This window comes from Sarcophilus harrisii, chromosome 1, assembly GCF_902635505.1.
Source record: "Sarcophilus harrisii chromosome 1, mSarHar1.11, whole genome shotgun sequence".
Classification (NCBI taxonomy): domain Eukaryota; kingdom Metazoa; phylum Chordata; class Mammalia; order Dasyuromorphia; family Dasyuridae; genus Sarcophilus; species Sarcophilus harrisii.
In genome coordinates, this window is record NC_045426.1 from 574874929 (window position 1) to 574900806 (window position 25878).

At 33.5% G+C, this 25878-nt stretch overlaps 1 protein-coding gene and 1 long non-coding RNA gene across 7 annotated transcripts in view; one reads left to right on the plus strand and one right to left on the minus strand.

Moving 5' to 3' along the window:
* The window catches only part of LOC105749362, a 30562-nt gene extending 11995 nt beyond the window's left edge, over positions 1-18567 (plus strand). For 2 of the 4 annotated variants that reach the window (XR_004231054.1, XR_004231053.1), the window contains exons 2-4: positions 4297-4414; positions 7223-7327; positions 18338-18567. This is a non-coding gene — a long non-coding RNA (uncharacterized LOC105749362). Of the gene's footprint in view, positions 1-686; positions 4415-7222; positions 7328-18337 lie in introns of those variants that run through there. The other 2 variants (XR_004231055.1, XR_004231051.1) reach the window with 2 other exon arrangements.
* An 815-nt stretch (positions 18568-19382) lies between these two features.
* Positions 19383-25878, minus strand: part of VIRMA (vir like m6A methyltransferase associated) — an 88738-nt gene continuing 82242 nt past the window's right edge. For all 3 annotated transcript variants that reach the window (XM_023496392.2, XM_023496391.2, XM_012541722.3), the window contains exon 24: positions 19383-25671. In XM_023496392.2, coding sequence (XP_023352160.1) covers positions 25517-25671 — 155 coding nt within the window. In that variant the 3' untranslated portion in view covers positions 19383-25516. The remainder of the gene's footprint in view (positions 25672-25878) is intronic.

The window sequence follows — 25878 nt, forward strand, 5'->3', positions numbered from 1 at the left end:
ATAAATAGCAAACTAATATAATTATTAAACATTTGCTCCAAATGCCATAATATCTAAATTGGTAAAGGAAAAAATAAAAGAACATATTATGTAATAATACTAGGAAACTTTACCCTCTCAGATTTGGACAAATCTACAGCAAGGAAAACAGAAGGAAAAATATAGAATGTACAAATTGCTATAGAAACCAGAGCTAAAAGACAAAGCATATTCTAAATAGGATTGTTTAAGAATATACATACTCTCAGTACCAAATGGAACTTTTACAAAAATTGATCATAAGACCAGAGATGATTCAAATAAACATCCTTTACAGACCATAATGCAACAGAAAACTGTTATTATTTCAGCGAGCACAAACAAAAACAGTCCAAATGGAGACTTTTAATTATGAAATCCTGAATGAGTGGGTCCAGAAAAATCATAAAAATAGTGAATATGTGAAATACAATAACACATTTAGGAAATAATATAAAAATTCTGGGTTGTAGCAAACACAAGCCTTAGGGAAAAATTATATCCCTAGAAAGATATATTAATAAAATAGAAAAAGAGGATTGAGGCAGCTAGGTGGCGCATTGGATAGAGCACCAGAACTAAAGTCAATATCCTGAGTTCAAATTTGACTTCAATTACTTAACACTTCCTAACTGTGTGACCCTGGGCAAGTCACTTAACCCCAGTTGTCTCAGCAAAAAAAAAAAAAAAAGAAAAAAAGAAAAGAAAAAGAGAGGATCGAGGAACTGATCATGCATGTAAAATGCTCAAAACCCATCTATTTCTAATTGCATCATGCTAATTGTGGTCCATTCAGATCTCATCCCAGGAAAGGAATTGAAGGGTCTAGATAAGGTTATAGATTTTTGACCTATTTCCTTGCCAAAACAACTTTTTTGCCCTTCTTACATACATGTTGCTTAACAATTTTTCATGAAGCTATCTCCTTGTCTCAAAATAATTTTGTTGCCCTTCCTACTTATAAATTTTCTTTGCAACTTTTCATGAGGCTATCCTGATTTTGAGAAAACAAAACATAATATACTACCCTTAACAGCTATTTGTTGATATGTTGTATATTGTTGATGAGTATCTTTTCTTTTCCTTTCTTTCTCTTTGTATGTATCATTCTCGATGCATCTCTGCTGGTATGCTTCTCTATGTGTTTCTGTGTCTTCACTGCTTTTGCATATGTAGTCTATGCTCTACTAAGCACAAGAGTATTTAGTAAGGAAATATGCATTACTGTCTTATAAAGACAAAACACACCAAAGATGATTTTGTTGGGAGTTTTTAGTCATTGATTCCCATCTAGTCAAAAGTACAAACTTTTACATTAATCATGATCATTTATTTATGCCATCTCTGCTGGTTAACTTTCAGGAGAATTTATTTATCCACTTAGTCATGGAGTGGAAAGGGACTTAAAAAAAAAACAAACCTATCTCTACACTTTTTGGATAAATTCAGAATCTTAATATTTTGTGATCATAGTGTTTCAAAGTAAAATTTAGGATCATTTATTTAGAACTAGAAAGGAACTTGTATTTGCCTAAAAAAAAAATGTCACCTCTATCTTTCTAGGTTGACTCAGAATCTTAACACTTCACAATTATAGTATTTCCAAATACATTTTTTAAGCAAATTGAATTTTATGGCCATTTGATCACCATAAAAGACACTTTAATATTTACTTGTTCTTTATATCTTTAGATTTACATTGATATATCATTTAGAACTAAAATAGTAATTTATTTGTGACTGTACTACATATATATGTGAAATGATCTAAATTGACTCCAACTTCACTGCAGAAATGAAGAACATGGCTATGAAATGGTGAAGCAACATAAAAGGGAATGTGAATGTGTTTAGATGTCCTGCAAAATGCAGGTAAATTAAACCAAATAAAATTAACATCCCATGACTTTTCAGAAAATCAAGTTATTGCTACATAATCTGTTACTAAAGTAAGACTATCTGTCCTTTATTCTTTTGTGAGTTTAATACCTATTCTTACAGTTAATGGATGTTATCTACTATATTCTGTATCTACTATATTCTGTACCTTTTGTTAAAGCACTCTAGAGAATGCTAAAGGATTACATAAGTATTGGTATATAAGACTGCCCTCAAGGAACTTAGAAAGCATTTTGAGTTTTTAGAATTTAGATAGCTATCAGAATTAGTTTGATGAAAACATCTTAAGAATTAAAAGGCTACTTATGGGAAAGTAATAACAACATCTCATTGTTCTTCCTGGCATAAACAAAAGAGAAGCTTTAAAAAGCTTATATACAAATGAAAAATAGGATATGTAAATCAAACCAAGATGTACCACTGATCCATAGAAGAATTTAAAAGTTGGAAACATTCCAGATCTTTCCTTTCCCTTCCCCCCTTTATTCATTTACTTAAAAACTAGAACCAATCATCTAAAATCAATATAAGTCTGTACAAGACTGAAAAAGTTGTACACTGCATACATTATCCCATTATCCAAATTAGCCCATTATCAAAAGACTTCTGTCGCCTTGTCCAACCAGGAAATTCTCATGAATGTGATACAGTACCACTGAAAAGAATCAAAGGAACAACTAATAATCTGCTGGATTTCATTAATCCTTGAGAAGCACTCAGCTGGTATCCTGTTCATGAGCATCATCAGATGCTTAGAAATGAAAAGTAGTTTGGAGACCAGCTAGTTCAACCAATATCAGAAAAAATCTCCTTTATAGCAACCCAGAGTATTCTTCTAGCCTAGTTTTGAACACTTGAATGAGAAGAAATCCAGCAGCTTCCAAGGATAGTCTGTCCCATTTTGGGATAACTCTAATCAGTACAAAATTTTTCATTATCTTAAGCCTAAATTTGCCCCTTTGCAAGTAAGGCTCCTTTGCTTTTAGTTCTGTCAACACTTCTTCAGATGCTGTCCAAGTTATCTAAGACCTTCTAAAAATGAGTCTTTATAGTAATGGTACTCTAGATATAATCTGAGAAGATTAGAATACAATAAAGTTATCACCTCCCTTTTACTAGTACTGGACACTATTCCTCTCTTAATACACTTAGATTTTGAGTGCACTTTTGACTCCTGTTGGATTTATAACCCATGAAAGCCCCCAATCTTTCTGAAATTATTTTCTGCGAAGGTAGGGCTCTGCCATCTCATGCTTGTGGAATAATTTTTTAATATAAATATTTGAGACTACATTTATCCCCACTAAATTTAAATTTGATCCAAAATTCAGCTTGTTGAAATCTTCTGAATCATAAATCTTTCCTCTTACATTGGCTTTCCTAGATTTAGGGCATGTTTGAATTGATAACTGCATTTATGATGCATCTTAGGTGGCTCCATGAGCAAGATACTAGACCTGGAATCAAGGAGACTTGTATTCAAATACCTCTTCAGACACATAGTGGCTGTGTGACCCTGTTCAAGGATCATAGAATTAATTTTCTCATCTGTAGAATGGGGATATTTTACCTCACAAGGATTGCTATGAAGATTAAATGAAATAATATTTTACACTGCTTTGAAAATCTTGAAAAGTCTCTTTTTGGGTTAAGAATTTGCTTTCCCTTTCCACCCTCAACCTCAACTGTGAAGATAATGTGCTCCTTTTCTCATTTTTTTTTTTTTTTATGGCATGCTCATTAATGTTCAGAGAAGAAATTAGTCAGGATTTTTGAGGGTGAAACTTTGTGTAGAAGGGGAGTTTACACCAGTTCTTGAAGGAAGAGAGGGATTTTCTAACTGGAGGGAATGACTAGTGCAGAAGCACAAATAAGTAAGATAGAGGTCTCTCTGTGTAACAAAGGGAAGGGTTAGCTAGACTGCAGAGTTAAGGGAGATTAATGCACAATGATGCTGGAAAGATTGGTTGCAGATAACTAGGAAAGGGCTTTAAGAGCTCAGTGGAGAAACTTCTATTTTAATCCTAGAGGCAATAGGAAACCACTGGAATTTATTGAATTGAAGAGTGTGATCAGATCTACTGAAGGAAAATCACTGTCAGTTGTGTGAAAATTGGACTGCAGCTAAGACACCATTATAGTAATTTGGAAAAGAAGTGATGAAGGGTTAATCTATGGTAATGTCTATAAAAGAAAAGGAAGGGTCAGATTTGAGAGATCTGTGAAAACAAAATATTCATTGATCTAAATCAATGATTCATTTAGGCATGATTCACTAGGCATTTCAGAACATTTTAGATTTTGATTTCTCTTTCCTATTGCAGAAATGTAGTTAATTGTACAGATAATAACTTTGAGGTTATTCTGTTCTCCAAACAGGTTAGCAAATTGAATGGCTTAACTTATTTGGTCATTTAGCAGCATATAAATGCAGAATCCAGGAATGCCCTAAAGGCTCAACTTAGAAGACATGCTACTGCATAGTAGAACTGCTTAGGTAAGATAAGAGTTTTTATTTTAACCATAATTCTGAAATATTAGTTTTTAAAAATTTTTTTAGATCTTTTTGTAAAGTCTAAATCCTGAAATCCTTTGTGAATATATATTGGTGCTTTACATACTTAGTCTTCTTGATAATATTTAAGCTATTATGAGGTCAAAAGTGAAAAAATACATTTGAGAAAGAATTCTTATGCACAGTTTGCTTTGAACAATAAATGTTGCTTTGACAAAACTACCCAAGACAACCCAGCTGTTAGTTTAAAAAAAAAAACATGTGCTTTCCTGTATAATCTATCAGATTGCTTGCCTTCTTCAGGAAGTTGAAGGAGAAGGAAGGAAAATTTGGAAATTCAAATCTTTTAAAATGAATGCTAAAAACCAACTATATATGTAATTGGAAAAAATAAAATACTGTTTGCAAAAAGTTGTCACTCACCCAAATAATATTCATTTTTCCTCTCTAAAATGCCTTATTTCATGTAAAGAAAGCGTAGGCTTATCCTACAAGACTGCTGGTGAATACCGGCAATGTTCCATCAACATTAACTGAGCCAAGAATTAATCATTTCTTTCAGTTTAGTCCCAACGTTTGTAAATTGGGATGTTTAAGCTATTAAAAGTATATTAAAAAATTATTTTTAAGCCTCTTTCCAATTGCTTTGCTTTACTTCTAGTTTGCTGATTCTAGAAATAGCAAGTTTGTCTGTGCTGCAAAAAGACTTATTTCTCATCCAAGAGGCAAACTGTGGTTTTACTTTAAAAATGACAAACTGTATATTCAATGTGGAAAGAAACACTGGAAGAAGTTAATGTGCATATAATCTTTGTAACTATACTAAGATTTGAACAATATAGAAACATATCAGGCATTTCTGCAGCAAAACATTGTAGTAGTCACAGGTTCAAATTCCACCTGATACTAGTGTGACTTGATCATTAGCAAGTCACTTAACCTCTTTGATCTTCAATTTCCTCATCTGCAAAATGGGGATAATGTCTAGAATCCCTGCTTCAGAGTTCTATTCTGGCTGAGGGCACCCCAGGTTTCTGTTTTTCACACAAGGCTTTCCCATCTCTTGAATCCATGCATTTTCATTGACTGTCTTCCATTCCTGGATTTGTCGTCTTTTCTCTTTCTGGCTAAAATCCTGCTTTTTTCAAGTAGCCTCTTCTGTTTGCTTTTAGTTCCTTCCTTCTAAGATTACCTCCTACTTTCAGTGCATTTATCTTGTTCATAATTAGTTGTCTGCATATTCCCTTTCCCATCCTTTACCCCCACATTAGAATGTAAATTCTTGAAAATAGGGATTATTCTTATTTTATATCCCTACACATTTACCACAATACTTGGCACATTGGAAGCACTTTTGTGCACTTCAATACTTGCTGACTTGATGATTTTAAGGCACTACATAAATGAGAGTCATTTGGAAAATGCATTTAGATAGTTTTTTCCTCAATCTGAAGAACAACCCTGTAGAATATTTTGCTTTTGCTACTGTTCCATTTTGAAAATAATATCCTCATTGGGTATTAATATTTAACTCTTGAGTTTTCAGTTTTAGTCAGCCAATGAGTTATGCTTTCTAATATTTTCTAATATTCTAATATTTAGTAAGAATGCGCCTTACTTTCTTATACTTCTTATGTCCCTGGTTATTTTGACAGCCCAAAAATGTCATAAATGTTTTCACTATTGCTCTCTCAGATGCTATCTTCCCCATACTTACTCTCTTCTTTCTAAGTGATAAATGTCTCTTTTCAATCCTTTCTCCATCTTATAGCTGCTTTTTTTTTTTCTCTGCAGTTCTTTCCTTCTCTTTCTCAATTTATCCTGTTTTAATTTGTCACCAGCAATACCTCTCTTCTGTTCTTGAAGTCATAGTTTTTGGGTCCCACAAAAACTTGGTTATTAGCTGTGATGAAACAAATGTTTCATTAAGATTTGAGCTTCTTATGTTTATACTCAAAAAAAGCAGATTTATAGACACAAGTATAACACTAACACGTAGCAAACTGATGATACAAATTCATTCCCATTTTATAAAGATCAATTTGTAGAAGACTTTTCAGTTGTGTTTGTAGATTCAACATGTTAGCCATTTCTTGTAAGTTTAAAGGCTATGGGAAGACTTACACAAACTGATGCTGAGTGAAGTGAACAGAAGCAGAAGTATATTGTATAAAATGACAGCAAGATTATGTAATGATCAACTATGGTAGACTAATCTCTTCTCAGCAATATGACAATTCTAATAGACGGGGGATGGAAAATGCTGTCTGTATCCAGAGAGGGGACTATGGAAACTGAATGCAGATAGAAGCATCCTATTTTCACTTTTTTTGCTTGTTTTTTCTCGTTGCTTTTTTTCCTTTTCTAGCATAACTAATATGGAAATTTATTTTAAATGATTGTACCTGCATAACCTATATCAGATTGCTTGATAACTTGAGGAGAGGAGAAAAAAAAATTAGAATTGAAAATCTTAAAAAATCTTTATATGTAGTTAGAGAAATAAGTGCTATTGAGGAAAAAAATAAATTAAAAGGCTGCTATGGGAGTCTGCCTGATATGGGTCCATTTGTCTGAATTAATTTCTCTCCTAAATGAAATGTCCAGTATTGGCCTGAACATAAGCAATATTTCCCTTCTATCCACATTCACCCAGACTATTTTTCATTATATATACATTAGTCTTTTTAAAAAATATTAATATGGACAATCTGTATGTAAAGCAAGAGTATGTGTAATATATTGTGTTATAAGTGGAAAATAGACTATTAAAATGAGTAACTTTTTTAGATTGGGGCAGAAGAGGTAAAGCAGGAGATGGAGTCATACTGGATTTGCTGAGGCAGCATTTGATACAAAAAAGAACATCTGCTAAATCTAATTGAAAAACTAAAGGTAACTGCTTTCTCTATTCCAAAATTCATTAAGCATTTCATATAACATAATCTCTTTTCCTCTCCTGTTCTTTCCACTCCCCAAGATTACAGTTGATCCTGAAGGTCCCTACTTCTGCTAAGCACGAAGTGCTCTACTTTAAGGTGCCAAGACTAGCACCTTCTGTTCTTGAGTAGTTCCTTGAAGCTGCTTCCTTTCTGCCTCTCTATGGTTGTGTTTCTTTGAAAAATATGTTTCTATTTCTGACCTGTCATTACCACTTCTTTGTCTCCATGTCTGTCTACATGCTCCCTATTGGGGATAGACTGAGGCAAAAGGCCATATCTGAAAGAAGATTGAAGTATAAAGGTCTCCTTCACTAACCTATTCCCTACTTATATTTGACTGACAAGGTAGTAGTATGTCTTTGTACATTATTAATATATTAACAAGTTTTTATCCCTGTTGTCTGTTAATGGCTTGGGGATGGGGGATGGGAGTGAGACAGGCTAAGAAGAGAAATTATTGTATTAGAAAACAACCATCCCCTTTAGATAGGCATTAAATTATCTTTTATTTCTTTTACTGGATTTAGTTACTTTATTTTGTTTGATCTGTAATACCTTGTGACTTACCTTACAATGAAATTGAAAGACTGAAATTCTGGGCCATATTTGAGACATAATACTGCAATTCAACTAGAAGGAGATTTCTCTGGTACTGGTTTTTTAGTATATAGAATGTTTGATTTTAAGCAATAAAGCTTTGGTTTAAGTTACAAACATTTTATATTTCTAGACCAAGTCACAATCGCTTCAGAATATTTTGTAGTTATGTGACATGACACAGTTTCAGTGTTTGGTTTTGGCTCAGCTTTAAAAATCCAGCGAAAAGTTTCTGTAGCTCAGAGGGTGATGTTACACATTTGGAGACACAGAACAACTCCTCCTTGGTAGGGCACACCTATATAGTATTGTTGATCTTTTCAGTGAGCTTTAGTACCTCCCTACTTGATAGAGGAACAAATTTTATCTGATTGAACAACTACTGCTTGATAATAAAGGGAGAGCTCAAAGAATGCAGAATCCTGAGCTACTCCTCTTTAACGGTGATAATTGGCCCTAAAAAGAGCTTTGACTTTCATTTCTATATCCTGGCATAAGAGATCCCCCTCAAAAAGAAAAGAAAAACCGATGTATTTTTTAAAATAGAAGTGACTTCAATTATCTGGCCCTTGCCCCCAACCCCTTGGAAATAATTGACTCTCAGTTCTCCCTTTGTATACATTGATGAATTTTTAAAAGTTTTATTTCTAATAAATAATGATTATAGTAATAATCAGATGTAAAGCAAGTGTCATAAAGATATCCTAATTCTGTGGAAAAGATGTGAGGAATAGGGAAAAGTCCATTTCTTTTTTAAATCAAACCAATGATAAAAGATCTTGCAAGTCTAGAAAGTATGGGGAATGGTTATTATAGCATTTAAAGCCCTTTGTAGCATTAAAATTCTTAAACAATGACTTTTGCAAATCATTCTTTCCCTGTCTTCCTGATATATATAAATAGTTGTAAAATCTTCTTTTGGGATCTTGGGAAAAAAAACAGTAAAGCTACTGATGTGAAAAGTAAGACATATCAATTTTAGTTAGAGATACCCATTGTTGATATGGACACATAACAAAGGTTAATCTATTTAGAATTAAGATGAAAATATACAAACTCTTTTTCTCATGTAGAATGTCATGAGTCTTCTTTCATTCTTCTTTCTTTGATCAGTGCCATCAAGGAAAATCCAAGCACACTGTTTAAGCCTGTAGAGAAGGGGAAAGACTTGTTCCCCCTCTTCCTTACCAAATTGATATCTAGAAAAGTTCATAGTAATTCACACATCCAACCCCTGGTCTCAGCATGGAGTGCCCACTGCTGATGTCCCAGTCCCTGCTCGCTATTTTCATTGCAAGCTTCTTGTCTCAGCACCAGCAATGACAAAGAGGTCCTAAAACAATCAGTATGCCTTTTATTTTTTCTTTTGTCACAAGGTGATTAATAGAAGCTATAGGCTATCTTATCTCTAGTGTGGGGCATCAAATTATGTTCCCTCTTAATTGGTCCCCCTTGTGAAATGACCCATGGGAAAGATTCAAAAGCAGTAAAAATAAAACAAATTATACACTTAAAATTAATTTATTAGATTCATTTAGTCATCAAATAATGTAGGGGATTTTGTCTTTATGCAGTACTGTTTTAGCTGATGCACAGACAAGATTTGTCAATTGAGTAGAGATTGGAGTAGTATGAATCTTAACAGTCAATCCTAAAACCTTCTGTGATAACAGGAGTCACACAATTTTTCCTTCTGTTGCATCTTCACACTTTCTACAAAGCACAAGCTTCTTATGGAATTCTTGTAAATTACTGTCACCTCTCCACATTTCTTCCTTTTACTCTAGTTCAGGTCCTCATCACCTCTCATTTGACCAACTAATCTTCTCTTTCTCAAGTCTCTTCTCTGCAGTTCACTGTCCACATGGCTGCCAAAATGATTTTCCTAAAGTTCTGGACTGACTTTTCTGTTGCTGCTCTACTCAGTCAGCTCACATTGTGTTTATTTAGCTCTTTGCCAGGCTCAATACTAAGTACCACAGATACCGACAGACAAAAAACAGACATAGGAAGATTTGCTGTTTTCCACACATAAACAGCTAACGTGCATACAAGATGCAACTGCAATGTCTCCCAGTCACCCATAAGATCAAATACAGGATTCTTGATTGGGTGTTTAGCAAACTGCTTTTCTGGTCTTGGTATAGGCACTTCTCCCCTTTTTGCCTATATTCTAGCCAACCCGACTTCCTTCTCTTCCTCACAAACAACCCACCCATATCTGGAATACATTCCCCCCATCTTTACTTTGCTACATAATGCCTCATTAATTTCATGTCTCAACTCAGATGCCATCTCCCACGTGAAGCCTTTTTTGATCACTCTCATTGCTTAGTGCCTCCTACACACATACACACCTTGTTTTTATTTTGCAAGTATTGTCTATGTAAATGTTTATGTTCATACTGTTTCCCCTTCTTGAGGACAGGAGTGATTTCATTTTTGTCTTTGTATCACCACAATGTCTAGCTAAGTATATGCAGGTTTTGTCTTATGCTACCTTCTCTTTTGTGGTTACCATCTCTTGTTGAGCAAATCAGCTCCAGTGGATTTAGTTATCATCTTCAAACTGATAAGCCCCAAGTTTCCCTAATCTCTTTCATGAACTGCCTATTGGATGTCTAAAAGTATCTTAAATTCAACATAACCAAAATGGAATTCATATTTTCCCCTAAGCCCATCTCTGCCTCTGTCTTGCTCTTCTTCCACTCATCCTTTGTTACTAAAATTTAAAAATCTGATCAGAGCATTCCTTTCTAAAAGTTTTTACTGATAATTTCACTTCCTGTTGGCTATAGGATAAAACAAGTATCCTTAGTTTGTCATCGAAAACCTTTCACACTCTGGCTTCCATCTACCTTATCAGTTTTAATTCATATTACTTTCCTTCATAAACTCTGCATAATTAGAAAAATTAGTCTATTAGCAGTTTCTTATGCATAGCCATCTTTCATCTCTCTTTTATGTAGGTGACCCTTCCCATGTCTAAAATTAAACTCTTTATTCACCTGTACATCCTAAAACCCTTAGATTCCTTCAGAGTCCAGCTAATACATTCCTTCCTACTAGAGGCCTTTAATCATCCCATCATTTATTAATATTCTCTCCTGCTTGAAATTATTTTATAGCACTGACATTTACTTGTATATAGAGTGTATACTGCTAGTATAATCACCTTAAGGATAGGGACCGTTTACTTTTTGTCTTTTTAAACCCAATACCTAGATCGGGGCCTTGTTCATATTAAGCACTTAACAGGTATTTGTTAAAATAACTTTAAAACTTTTTCACAGAAATTTTGATTTTCCTTGATTTTGTTATCATTACAAAAAGGGTGCTTAAGATTATTGGGATTTTCAATTCCCTTCACTAAAATCCTTCTCTGCCCCATCTTAATATGAAGGTTTCATTGAGCTCTTAGAAAGTATACTAATCCAGGACAAGTCCTGTCAGGTTCTGCCAGTTTTGGGGGAAAAAAAGCTTTAAATATAGGAGCTAAATTGGGAGAGGCTCACGGCCAGGTTTGCCTCATTGTGTTAAAGACTGTGATCATAGCAATTCTAGAAGCATCTACTAAATAGAGGTTCTGTCTGTAGTCTACCAATGAGGGGAATGCCCCTTCCAGCAGTATTACAGAGCTGCAGATTGTTGTGTATGTAATGCACATAAGTATATTTTGAATTTAAGAAGCATCTCCTAGTAAAGAATGTATTTTAAGTCTAGCCAATCAAATGTACCCAAAGTGAAGTGCCATTAATGGTTTCTTTTATATATATAAAATTTCAACTCCAGAGTACCTAGGGTTTCTAAAAATTTACTGAACCATTATACTCTATTATGCTATCAAAAATAATGATTCATTTTTTAAAATGTTGGATTTTAAGAGTAGGAATGGTCTTAATAGATCATCTAATTCAGCTAGTAGAGCGAAACATGTTATAGAAAGCATGCCGTCTAAAATTGGAATATACTTAAAAGTCCCTGATTTTTTTTTTTGGATTTTTTTTTTTTTTATTTAATAGCCTTTTATTTACAGGATATATACATGGGTAACTTTACAGCATTAACAATTGCCAAACCTCTTGTTCCAATTTTTCACCTCTTACCCCCCCCCCACCCCCTCCCCTAGATGGCAGGATGACCAGTAGATGTTAAATATATTAAAATAGAACTTAGATACACAATAAGTATACATAACCAAAACATTATTTTGCTGTACAAAAAGAATCAGGCTCTGAATTATTGTACAATTGGCTTGTGAAGGAAATCAAAAATGCATGTGTGCATAAATATAGGGATTGGGAATTTAATGTAATGGTTTTTAGTCATCTCCCAGAGTTATTTTTCTGGGCATAGCTAGTTCAGTTCATTACTGCTCCATTAGAAATGATTTGGTTGATCTCGTTGCTGAGGATGGCCTGATCCATCAGAACTGGTCATCATCTAGTATTGTTGTTGAAGTATATAATGATCTCCTGGTCCTGCTCATTTCACTCAGCATCAGTTCGTGTAAGTCTCTCCAGGCCTTTCTGAAATCATCCTGTTGGTCATTTCTTACAGAACAGTAATATTCCATAATTTTCATATACCACAATTTATTCAGCCATTCTCCAACTGATGGACATCCATTCAGTTTCCAGTTTCTAGCCACTACAAAAAGGGCTGCCACAAACATTCGTGCACATACAGGTCCCTTTCCCTTCTTTATAATCTCTTTGGGATATAATCCCAGTAGTAACACTGCTGGATCAAAGGGTATGCACAGTTTGATAACTTTTTGAGCATAGTTCCAAACTACTCTCCAAAATGGTTGGATTCGTTCACAACTCCACCAACAATGCATCAATGTCCCAGTTTTCCCGCATCCCCTCCAACAATCATCATTATTTTTTCCTGTCATCTTAGCCAATCTGACAGGTGTGTAGTGGTATCTTAGAGTTGTCTTAATTTGCATTTCTCTGATTAATAATGACTTGGAGCATCTTTTCATGACTAGAAATAGTTTCAATTTCTTCATCTGAGAATTGTCTGTTCATATCCTTTGACCATTTTTCAATTGGAGAATGGCTTGATTTTTTTATAAATTAGAGTTAATTCTCTATATATTTTGGAAATGAGGCCTTTATCAGAACCTTTGACTGTAAAAATATTTTCCCAGTTTATTGCTTCCCTTCTAATCTTGTCTGCATTAGTTTTGTTTGTACAAAAACTTTTCAGTTTGGTATAATCGAAATTTTCTATTTTGTGATCAGTAATGATCTCTAGTTCTGCTTTGGTCATAAAGACCTTCCCCTTCCACAGGTCTGAAAGGTAAACTATCCTATGTTCCTCTAATTTATTAATAATTTCATTCTTTATGCCTAGGTCATGAACCCATTTTGAAAGTCCCTGATTTTTATGAAGAAGAAAAAGAATGTAATTGTACTCATAACAAATTAAATTTAGCAGGGTTTTTGTTTTTTGTTGTTTTGTTTTGTTATTTAGCTCTTATGTGGAAGATATAATAAAATAGAGAGATTCCTTAGAGTTCTCTAATTCCTGGGTAATCTATATATAATGAAATTGGGGAAAAGTTAAATTATAAAATAGATGTTAATTCAATTTGGTTGCTGTTCATTGTGATTCATAGAAGCACAGAATCTCAATTAACAGTTCTCTCATCAGTATACCTGAGGAGGAAGTGCCCTGTCATTGGTTGATGATTTCTAGTGAAGTGGAACCCACTTGGTTCCACTTTGTGTCCCAAAGTGGATGGACTGTCCTAATTCCACTTGGAATTAGGACAGTCCATCCACTTTGGGACACAAAGTTTTTCATTGTATAATATTAAGCCTAAGATCTCTCTCTTTTTATCTTCTGCCTGTGGCTCCTAGTTTTTATCTTTTAGGACCAAACAGCCCAAGTCTAATCCATCTTCCACATGACAGTTTATCTATTAATGGTTAATGGGGGGAAAAAATGTTAATGGGTCAAGCTATTTAACAAGTTCCAAATCCACCTAACTCTCCTGTGATCTGATCTAGGGTCATTCTGTCCATCAGAGTAGCATGAGGCATTTTGTTAAATAGTTTGCTAAGATCTAGCCAAAATATAACTTGCAGCATTTCCCAACTCTGGTAATTGTTCTTTTGTTGTTTTGTTTTTTTAAAAAAAGAATTTGGCTACCATTAACTGTAGTTGATGAAATAGGCTTTTTGTGATCACTGTTGTAGAATATTTTCAGGAATCCAAATCAAGTTCTCTGAACTATATTTTGAAAATAATGTTTTTCTCCATTTAAAAAAAATCAGGACATTTTATTAGAGGCTTGAGGCAATCTCTTCTGTTGGCCATGATTTTTCAGTGTTCATTGGGAGTAATATAGCACACAGTGCCAGGTTTTCCCTCTGAGTTATAGTAATTGCTCTGAATCCGGTAATTAGATTTTACCAAGGACAGATTTTTTTTTAAGACAGCTCCCTAATGATACTAGGTTTCAACTCCAATGTTAGCCATTTTTGTTTTTTTTTTTTTCAATTCAAACTTTTCTTCCAAGCAAACTAAAAGTTGAACAAGTTTATGCAAGTCATACTTATTGTCAGAATTTTGGTGTTTTCCAAGTTATTCCATCGTTGTGTGCATATGTTCATATGGTTTGTAGTGTGCTGCAGGGAAAATACTATCTCTCTTTACTGATCTCTACCATCTTTCCCTCTCTCATCCAGGATTTATTTAGATGAGCTTGTCTTTGTAATAGATTTCCCCTTTCATCCTTTCCTTCGCTTCTTCTCCTTCCCCCTCAAAAAAAAATTTTTTTTAACCTATACTATACACGCTTCCAGAATTAAACGTCAAAACATGGACCCCACCCCATCAAATCTCAGTAATACTTGTGAAATTTGCTTCCTTGCATGAGAATCTCTAACTCACCCAAAATATATCAACCCATATTTTTAGTTTTCTATATAGATATCCAAGACAAAGTTTTTTGTTATATTTTCCCCCCCAATTTCTTTTACAAATTTCTAGATAACTCTACTGGTTTTTTTTTTCTTAATCATGGTTCTCAAACTTTTTGATTCAGGACCTTTTTACATTTAAAATTTTTAATTTCCCCTCCAGAAAGCTTTTTTATAAATCTTGATATTTACCATACTGATTATAAAGTTCTGCCCTCAAGGATTCCTTGAAAAGGTCCCCAGTAAGATTTGTGAGACTCCAGGCAAAAACATTTTTACCTTTATCTTAGGTTATTAAAAATAAATTAAATAATTCAGAGCCAAGTGTAAATTTTGGAGGTACTGCATTAGTAACTTCTTGTCATGTAAACGGAACCATTAGCAACTACTCTTTGAATTTGGCTAACCAACCTATTTTGAATCTATTGTTATTGCCTCGTCTAAATATCTCTAGCTTCTCCGGGATGATACAGTTAATCAAAAAAGAAAAAAAAAACATTCATTAATGTATATCCCCAGTATTCCTATCATCTACTTTAGTAATTCCTTTTTGACCCAAGCTCCATTTTTGGTTTTCCTTTTCTCCTAGTATAGCTAAACACATCTTTTTTGCATTGCCAACACCAACTCATTCTGAGTTTTAGCACACCTTACAAGATTTTTACAATACCAGGCTTTTATCATCTACTGTTTCCTGACCCTGCTTGCATCTTTTGTAAAATTATTTTTTAATCTGAATTTGTAAATCGGAGCCCATCAGACTCAAGACAATTCATCTTCAGCACTGAAACTGTTACTTTCTTTTTAGAATTTCATTTCTAAGACTTTCCTATTCCTTTTGAGTTATCTACTATAGAATCTTATTCCAGCAAATATCTGCATAATCAAATCTGTCATTGCTACTTTATCATGCCTTTGTGTGTAGCTTGTGTTCTGCTTCCCAGATTCATCTTTTTCCCCTCTCATGATCTATAATCCATTGACAAAATCTCCTATTTATTCCTCCACTGATTTTCTCTCAAACATCCCATAATTTGTTCTTCTAGTTACTGGATTTTCTTACTAATATTGTACCTTTTAATTGTACGATGCTACATCATCCCACTTTGCCTTTTATATTTCTTTTGAATAAGGTATACCATCCAAAGACAATTCTAATCATAGTTTTTATTCCAAATCTTAGTGATTTATCTTATGAGGATCTCTAGTTTTTCCTGTTTGTTACTATTTAGCTCTTTCCAATCAATTAGTCAATAAGCAATAAGCACCTATTATGTGCCAGGCATTCTTCTGGGCTCTGGGTTTACGAAGAAAGGCAAAAGAGGGTTCCTGCTTTGAAGCACCTCACAGTATAATGGAAGAGACAACATACAGTCATGTACAAATAAGCTACATAAGAGGATAAAGTGGAGGTGATCAGCCAAAGAAAGGCACTGGCATTGAGCAGTATCAGGAAAGATTTTTTGTAGAAGAGGCCTAGAGATGAAGATGAGTTCCAAGTATAAAAGAGTAAAAAAAAGTATAAAAGAGGCAGCTAGTTAGAATGAAGGATGAATTGTACTGAGAGACCTTGTAATGAGAGAGAGGCATGCAGAACCATTAGCAGGCAATTGCCACAGTGCAGTCATGAAGTGATGAAGGCCTTTTAACAGGATGGTGGCAACAATTTACTGCATTATTATCTTACATTTTCATATAATAGTTCCTTTTGGAAGAAAGGAACCTCTGTGAGAGATGTTCTGAAGATAAAACTGACAAGCCTTGGCAACATAATGGAGAAGGGGTAAGAAAATAAACAGTCAAGGGATTTTACCTACCTAAATTGCAAGGCTGCATGACTGAGAAGATGGTGGTTCCCTTAAATGTTAAATATAAAGTTAAGAGAACGTTTAGAAGGAGAAATGCGTTTGGCCTTGTAGAATGCAAGATATCTATAAAATGTTCGGTTAGAGCTATCCAGTAGACAGCTGGTAATATTAACTAGAAATAAAGAAGTTAGAGTTATGAGAGTTATCAGAATCACTAGTATAGAAATAACAAAAGATGAAGTGTTCAGAAGAAACTCTTAAGTAAATGACCTCAGTTTTTTTCAGTAAAATGTGAGATAAGGTTTTCAGTTGAGAGACTAGAAAAATGCTGTGGGAGATTTGAATCCTTGGATTTTTGTCTCCTGTTCACTTCTAGATGCCTCAAATACTATTCTTCGTTCATTATAATTACTTTGTAATATCTGCCCGGGGTGGGGAAAGTGGAGAATTAAGATCTTTCTTCTCCAATTCTTCTTAGTTTAAAGCCTTCTTGATTAAATTTGCAAGACACTCAGTAAATACACTTTTACCACCATTTATTAGATGCAGTATCATCTCTAGTCAGGAATTTGTCATGCCAAAATGGGGGGGGGGGGGGAGGAATATAAAAAGTCTTTCTTCTTTAAGCGGTTGCTTGCTTTCCAAATCAACTTGTCTTTTCTGTATTTCTTGTTTCCCAACTGCCTGAGAACACAACAGCCTGAAGTGACCTGCCCAAGATTTCATAATTATTGGATAAGTTCCTTCCTGGCAATGCCATTTGTGTCCAGTTAAATGTATTAGAAATAGTTATTTCTTTTTGTCTTGGAAAGTTTTCTCGTGTCTCAAATGTAAGACTTTTGGAAGATACAGCTACTCTATAAGAAAAACGTGACCATTATCAGGTTAACTTCAGGACACTTGTACAAAGAGCCCACCAGCAATTCCTCTGCTAACCTTTACTGGATGAGGTTTCTAGATAGCTTCTAAGGCTCTACTACATTTTTTTTATTTTTTTGGAAAATGAGCAACATCTAACTTCATCCTCTTCAGGAACAAATTTGTACATCTCTATACCCTATACTATTAGGTATAGGTCTTCTTTCCCTTCCCTATCACATCCTTTGCCATGATACTGATAAGGGTCAAGTTTCAGCTTTTCCCTCACTGAAGCCTTGCTTTTGATCTCTTTATATTATCTCATCACTCCCTGACTGCCTACAGCAAAGAAAAAGAACCTCTCCAGGAAAGAGATTGATAAAAACATGAAACACAGATAGTAGTCCTTAGTTATTGCAGAAATAGACATTCATTCACATTTAGAGTCACTGTACCCCTTCTCTTTACAGAGGCTGATATTTTTTAAACCTACTTGTAACTGTTTAGACCTCTATCTTAAATACCTGGTTAAAACTTTTACAGCCCATTATAATCTCCTAATAATGAGTGTCCCACTCAAGGTTTCACATGAGGTACTATAACATGCATAGTGAGGGGGTTGTTCTTACATTGGAATAGATCCAAGCTAAAGTCGGTGTTAATATGGCTCTTTTAAAACTATTCTGAATCTCTTGGGCAAAAATAAAAATCTGTTTGTATCTGTACAGTTACCCCATTCTTTTATATTTTGTTTCTGGACAGGTGCTACACAATTCTTCAACCTAGGAACATCCATAATGGATCTGTCACCTTATTACAGTCATATGAACTTTGTAATCATTTGCTTCTAAATGTAGCATTTAATTGCAATTGTTATAAACATTTCTGAATGTTCCTGCTACTTAGTAATGGAGTTAACAATTTATTGCATTATTAAAATTTTTATCCCAAATGGAAATTATACTTTTTTAAAGAAACTGTTTGCATAAAAGTTTTTAAAACATGTACTATGCCACAGAATATGTATTTTTTAAAATATGGACTTGTTAGGCAACTTTCTATAAAACTGACATGATCAGTTACATTTAACTTGGTAAACTTAATAGAACACTAGTCACTATTTTATAATAGTGTTCCAAATAAACCTTTTTATAAGTAATTGTCTAAAAACTTTTTTTTATTTTATTAAAGTATAAAAATTTATGATGGTATGATGGATGAAATAAGGCTCTATGGAAGTGAAATCTAGGAGTAGAGAAAATATTTCAAATAAGTTAAATTTTGTAAAAGTTGAAAGCTTCTTTTGCAGGGAAAGGGCATATGGGAAAGTCAACCCAAAGGTTTTAAATTTTTTTCTACAAACCCCGCCCCCAAAAAAAACAGTATCCTATCTCAGTTATTTCCTCCTACTAAAGAAATTAAAAGTACACACTTACCTTTTACTTCTGTGTCAAACTTAACTCATGGACTTAGTGCAGCACCTCTAAGTCTCCCTTTCTTGCCCACACCAGAAGTTGAAGGGCTGACTACTCCCTAGTCTGATCCCACTTTAATTAGTACAGACACTTGCACTAGCTCCATTTCTATCATGGACTTTTTAGTCCATGCCTCTTAGATCCCACGAGATCACCACTTTAATGCAGGGATTAGTGCAGATACCCAAATGCCTTAGTCCAATACAGCTTATAATTCTCAAACTCAAGAGATGCATTTAGCCTCTGCCTGCCTCTCCAGGGACTGATATTATATGCATGTGCCATCACACACAGAAGACATTTCCTTTCATGCAGTAACTAGAGTCAGAGAATTAACATTTGATGTCTTTAATATCATCATAACTAGTTACAAAAGGTCATATGAAATTATTTAAAATTGTTTACACTGAAGTTACATTACTTATTTAAAATACATTAACAATGATCAGTCAGGAGGCAGCATGGTACAGTGGAAAGAACAAATTTGGAGTCATAAGATATGGGTTCAAATCCCAACTACATAACCTTGAGCAAGTCAAGTTGCTTGAACTACATAGCCTCTAAGGAACTTTCAAGCTCTAAATCTATGATCCTATGATTCCATGTTTTAAGAAAAACATTACAGAAGTAATAAATCTGTTGGCAAATGGCCTTAGCCTTGTTGACAGTGACAAAATCTGATATTGTATCACACATAATTTGCTCTAAAGTAGGGCCATTGTGAACTTCACCTAAAAATCGCTATTTTTTGAAAATGGCAGAAAGATCTTTTTCATCTATAATAGTTTCCAAAAAAAAAAAAAAAGAAGAAAAGACCTTGTCTTTTGTACAGAGAATAAGCATATAATCTAAACAGATCATACAGTGGGCTTTATGTCTCTGTAATTTAAAAGACATAAAATCGTGGTTTTTTCCTACTTTGTGTAGTAATCAATTGTGTTTTATGAATTTAAGTTCTGAATTTAAGTAAGCACTCGAACAAGATTCTTGCTTTTTTTTTGCATGCTTAGTTAATTCATAAAAGGTTTTTTATCCAATTGAATTTTAAAAACAAAATCATTAGCTCCAAAATGCGTGAAAATTCTCATAAGTTATGAAGTACATATATATTTTTAAAATTATGGCTTACAATTGCTTCTTGTTAAGTGAGACCTTATGTATTCTGAGGGGGGATCCTAGTTCTAAAGATTTGCTCTACAAAAAGGATTCTTGACCTTTTATGTGTCATGGGCCCTCTTCTCAGATATTTTAAATGCATAAAATAAAATACATTTTTCCAAAAGGAAACAATTATACTGAAAAATAATAATCCATTTTCTTCCCAACCTGCTCTAGAAAGGAGTTAGAGAACATTATAATCAATTCTGTCAGAAACTTCCTTGACAGATACTTTTTAAATTGTTGGGGTATCTGATCCTAGAATTGAATAAAATAATAATTAGGCTTCCTAATTCCTGCCAAGCCCTAGAATGAAATGAGTGTCCTATAGCTATCTGATAAAAAGCTATACCTTGGCAACTTTCAAAGCCTCTTTTCATATCCATAAAGAAAAGCAAGGAAGCCACTTAATATTTAATGAATACAACTCATTAATTAAATAATTGCTTATAAACTTTAAGTCATAAAAAAAAAGAAATGGCTCTCTTGCTGTCACATATACAGCTCTATCAACCTAAGTCTTATTATCTTAGAATGAAAATACTTTTTTTTTCAGTTCAATACCTAAAAGTTTATTCCATTTTATATATATATGCTTCAAAATTTTTTGTATAGTGAGCTAGAGTAACCACAGGCAAAATGAACAGAAATAACACTTGCAGAACACTGTTAACATGAAACACAACAGTTAAATTCCTACAAAACATTAAATACCAATCATAACTTGAATATAATGATCAAAAACAGACTCAAAGTGCCTGGCATATAATAAATGCTCCCTGACTGACTCAAAGTCCACTTCAGAAACCTTAAGACACAGAGGTCTGTCTCCCCCCACCCATCCACCCTCCGCCGCTCCCCACAAAACAAAAATATACTTCCCACTGCTGTAAATGGAATAAAAGCACAAATTTTATGTACACAGATTGAAAAACCTATTATACCTACAACTTTGTTATCAAAAAATCAGTCTTAAGACTTTTTCATGTTGTAAAGCAACAATCCATATTCCTTATGGAGCAGAAATGTGAAACTACAATACACAAATGAGAATCTTACAAAAATGCTAATATTTAACCTTATCCTGACAAAAATGGGACTGCCCTCATTTACAGTCCATATGTACACAGCGCAATCAAAAGAATTTTTTAAAAATTAAAAGATTCCCCTGAAAATCACCTTGTGTCAAAATATTACAAAACTGTTAAGACTAGATTTGTGACTAATAAGTTTTATAGAATCTCAATAATGAAAGGCACCTCAGACCATCTAGTCTAACCATTATCTTAAAAGTATTAACTTTTATAATATACCCAAGGACCTGTTGCTCATTTACCATTAGGAAGTTTTCCCTCTATTGGGCCTAAATCTGGCTCTACTACTTCTACTATTCACTCTCTCATTTGCCCTTTGGTGTCAAGCAGGTCAAATCTAATACCTCCCTCTACGTGATAGTACTCAAATAATTCAACTGTTGTATTTCTCCTAAGTCTTATCATCTTTTCTATTCTTAGCATCCCCAGGCCCTTCCACTATTCCTCATATGGCATTTGATTCAATTTGAGCAGGCTCAGAGCTTCTTTCTCAGGTCAGCATTAATCTCTTCGTCTGGATTTTTAAAATAAAAACATAGTGTCTTAACTTTACTATGCTAATATAAATCCTACTCTGATGCCTCATCACAATGTAAAATGTGACCCTGGATTTTGCAAAATAGAACAATCCTATCAAGCAAGTACAGCCCCATTTAACTGCTCATTTGCTTTCTGTGGACATTTGAAAATTATAAGCATAAAAAGGCTATCAGACTAGAACTTGAATTTGTTTTTTATCTTTGACAACTATTTCTACTTGATTTCCTTTATAATTTTACATATCTTAGTTCACGTGTTTAAAAGCAATATTTGGTACACTCTATAGGCTTCACCAGACTCCCAGAGGATTCTAAGACATCATAAAGGTTAAGAACCTTGGTCTTGGAGAATGCTTTTTGAACACAACAGTTCATTAAAAATGATTACTAAGGGGGTATATAGTGGGTTATGACCTGCTCTTTGGAAAAAAGACCCATGAAAATGAAGTTCTGAAATAAATTATAAGTTAACTAATCAAATGTAAACTAGCTAGCATGTTAGCTTTCCTCAAACCATGATCTTTAAAAAGAAAATAGTCCATTGACAATATATGCTCACAGAGCAAATACCTAACTCTTTGAGCCACAAGAAACCTGTATTTGCAGGGATCCTTCAAAAGAGGGCTTTTCACATCATCTCCAAATGATGCCTCATAGTCTATGTTTAGGCTTTTTGGGGAGAATAGTTGTTAACTAATTTTTACCATGTAATTCCAGAAAAAAATAAGTTATTGTTTAATATAGGATTGTCCAAAACTTCTTAACTCTCATTTGGAATAAACTTCCTCAAAACTAAAGCTAAATTTACATGATTACCTGATGCATTTCTTAATATTCTTACATGTTTCAGAATTCAGTTTGAAATTTGAAATCTTATTCCCCTAAAGAGCATATTTTGCCTTTTTATTCTGCATTTTTGGCAACGGTTACTGATCAAAAACAGTAAAAATCTCATCTGACACAGAACTTAAATACAATGATTAATTAGTAGCTCTTTCTGGCATGATAGGTAATATTTCAGAGCTGCTGTCTGTTTTTCCATATTCTTAAAGAGATTTAATATAAAAGATTCTCAATGTTGCTTCAGTCTAACAAAAGCACTAGTGTTTCCATAAAGTATCTGATGCATTTTTCATTATTTACTTTGATGATCTGCGATCTCATTAATGTGGATACTTCTTCCAATGGGCAAGATTTTAACCCATATATAATTAGTTCATCCTGTGAAATTCTTGAATTGTTGAGGGCCTTCCTCTGTACACACTATCCCCTTCACTTTTCTATGATCCTGACATATGGCTTCTTTTCTGATAGTTTTATTGGTAATATATTACCACCTATTCAAAGCCACCATGGGTTTTTCCATTGAACTTTGGGGAACCTGAAACTTATAATTTATTTCTTATAATAAATAATTTCACTGAGGAATTATAAGTTTATTGTAATTTCTTATTATAAGAAATAAATTATAAAATTCCTCAGTGAAAGTGGATTCTTTAAAATACATATGTAGTATTAACAGAATAATATTGGCATTTAAAAGACTGATCTTTGTTTCAGGATAAAACTGGATATATTCCAGTAACAGCACAATTTTCTACAGGTAGTCTAACTCCTACTCAATAGTTCAGTTCATTGTTAGTGTACAGTATCTATTCAAGATAAATGTTTTATGCATCTTCCTTCCGATCTAGAAAACATACATTTTTCCTTCCCTTGTTTTGGACTTCCCATGTGGATAGGCCACATGGGATTTGAGTGATTATGGATCTCATTTATGAGGTTGTACAATTATTATAGAACTAGAATAATCAATAGATGTGTGAGCAGTCACATCTAGAGGACCTCACCATTTATATGGCAATCATCTTTGGTGAGCCTATATCCTTTTGTTTTACATCTCGTTTTCTATTTATAATCAACCAATCAGAAGACAGAATGAAGTTATCTCTATCTTTCAAAAGACAATTTTAATGTACTTTCAAGATATATATTGTTAGAGGATCTTTAAAACAGCATTTAATTCTGCCAAATCAAAATTTTTTTAAATAATCAAACACAATTTTTTTTAAACCTACCTATTCTTCTTTCTTATGTTAATGCCTGTGATTGATGCATATTACTCGATAATTTCCAAAAGGTGACCCATTTTTTCCAGAAATATTAATTAAAAAAAAAAGCATCCTCATAAATGTCTGTTTTCCTATTCAGAAGACATTATTCCAAAGACAGATTTTGTCAGTGACATTTCACATGGAAAACAAATGAAGTTGGAAGAGGCTTCCTCCAGATATATCAATGAGATTCAATAATAAAAAGAAAACCAATCTTCTGCAGACTTTCACATATTCCTATAATCATATCCTATATGACTTGAATAATATAACTTTCCAGTTCTTACATTCCCTTACTACCACTCATCTGGACCTTATCTTTGAAGTCATAACTGCCAAGTTATTCAATTTCCCTGAATGACTTAACCCATTTCAAGAACAACATTTTTATTTATTACCTGTGATGTCTTTTTAATAACTGAAAACGGATTTAATTATAAAATAGCAAAAGCTACAAATATAATTACAGCATCGTATTACTCAGTGGTCATATTACAGAACCCAAGACCAAAAGACAAATGAGTGATTTTATGTCATTCCAATGCATCTAAAATTAAATTCCATCTCAATCCTACCTCAGATTTCTTTATCCTCATTCATAAGGAACACAATTTCTTACGGGACCTTCCCTATGTTATATAGAATTGTAAAGCACAAAACCCAATCTTCAGCACTACACAGGATTGTATCTTATACACTAACAAAGTTAATTTATGTTAAGCATTATGTATGTTACTTTGGATTCTAAGTTAACATTTTCCCCATTCACCTTTAAAAAAAAAAAACCACGAGAGAACAACTTAACTCAGTAACACTTAAGAGAAAAGGTGTATATTATTTTCCTTCAGTCATTTTCTTATCAACTAATACCTTTCCTTCCATTCATCACCTCACAAATACACAACTATAAAAATTAAAACTATTAAGATGACATTCTGCATTTGTGATAATATTCCACACTATTAATGAAAAAACTAGGTGACAAAATTCTCCTTGGGGAAAATATAGTTATTGTATTGACATACTTTGTTTTTTAAGAAAAAATTCAAGTCTTACTAAATGCTTCCAAAATTCTCCCCCCAAAACATTAAGATATGTCTTATTATGAAAGTACTGATTATAATACCATCAAAACTAATCTAGTAATTTCAACCTGAGACATAAAGCAAATTCATATAGCTCTCCTAAGACAAAAGGAAAAACTTTTTTATATTTTCACCGTTCAGAGAACAATGCTATTTTTTTACACAGGCAGAGGATATTTTATAACAAAAATGCTAGAATTTTTAATGCCCTGACTAAGATACATCTTTCATTTTCTATCAAATCCCTCAAAAGTGCTTTAGAATATAAAGAGAAAATATGCAACCATACATAAAAATGTTTGGATTTTTATTGAAATTTCATGTTTCGTATCAAACAAAATCTTTCTTCAGATAAAAATATTCTCTCAGATGTCTCCCGATATCTGTTAAGTCTAAATTGGTCCTTCAGTGTCTTAAGTTTTAAAAATTGTCTTGATGAAATGTCTATCCTATCAGAATGTTCCCAAGAATAATTTTTATCGTGTGAAGGACCGTACATGACGACCTCTCCCGCTGCCTCCACTAACAAATTTTCCTCTTGAGCCTCCACTGCCACTATTTGCGCTTGCCCAAGAAGGACCAAGTCCACCCCGACCTCTGGAAGCACGGTCGCGTGGACTTGGACGATATCCTACAATAGAAAAAAAAAATAAGTTATTTTAGTCCTTACTCCTAGGATTAGGCAAAAACTAACTTATTATTACTTAATATATTATATTAAGTATGTTATTCAAAAAAGAACTGAAATTAACAAAACTTTTAAATTTCATTTAATAGGAAATATAATGTAGTTTAGACAAGAACATTACTCTTTCATATAATATCAAAAAGTTATTTT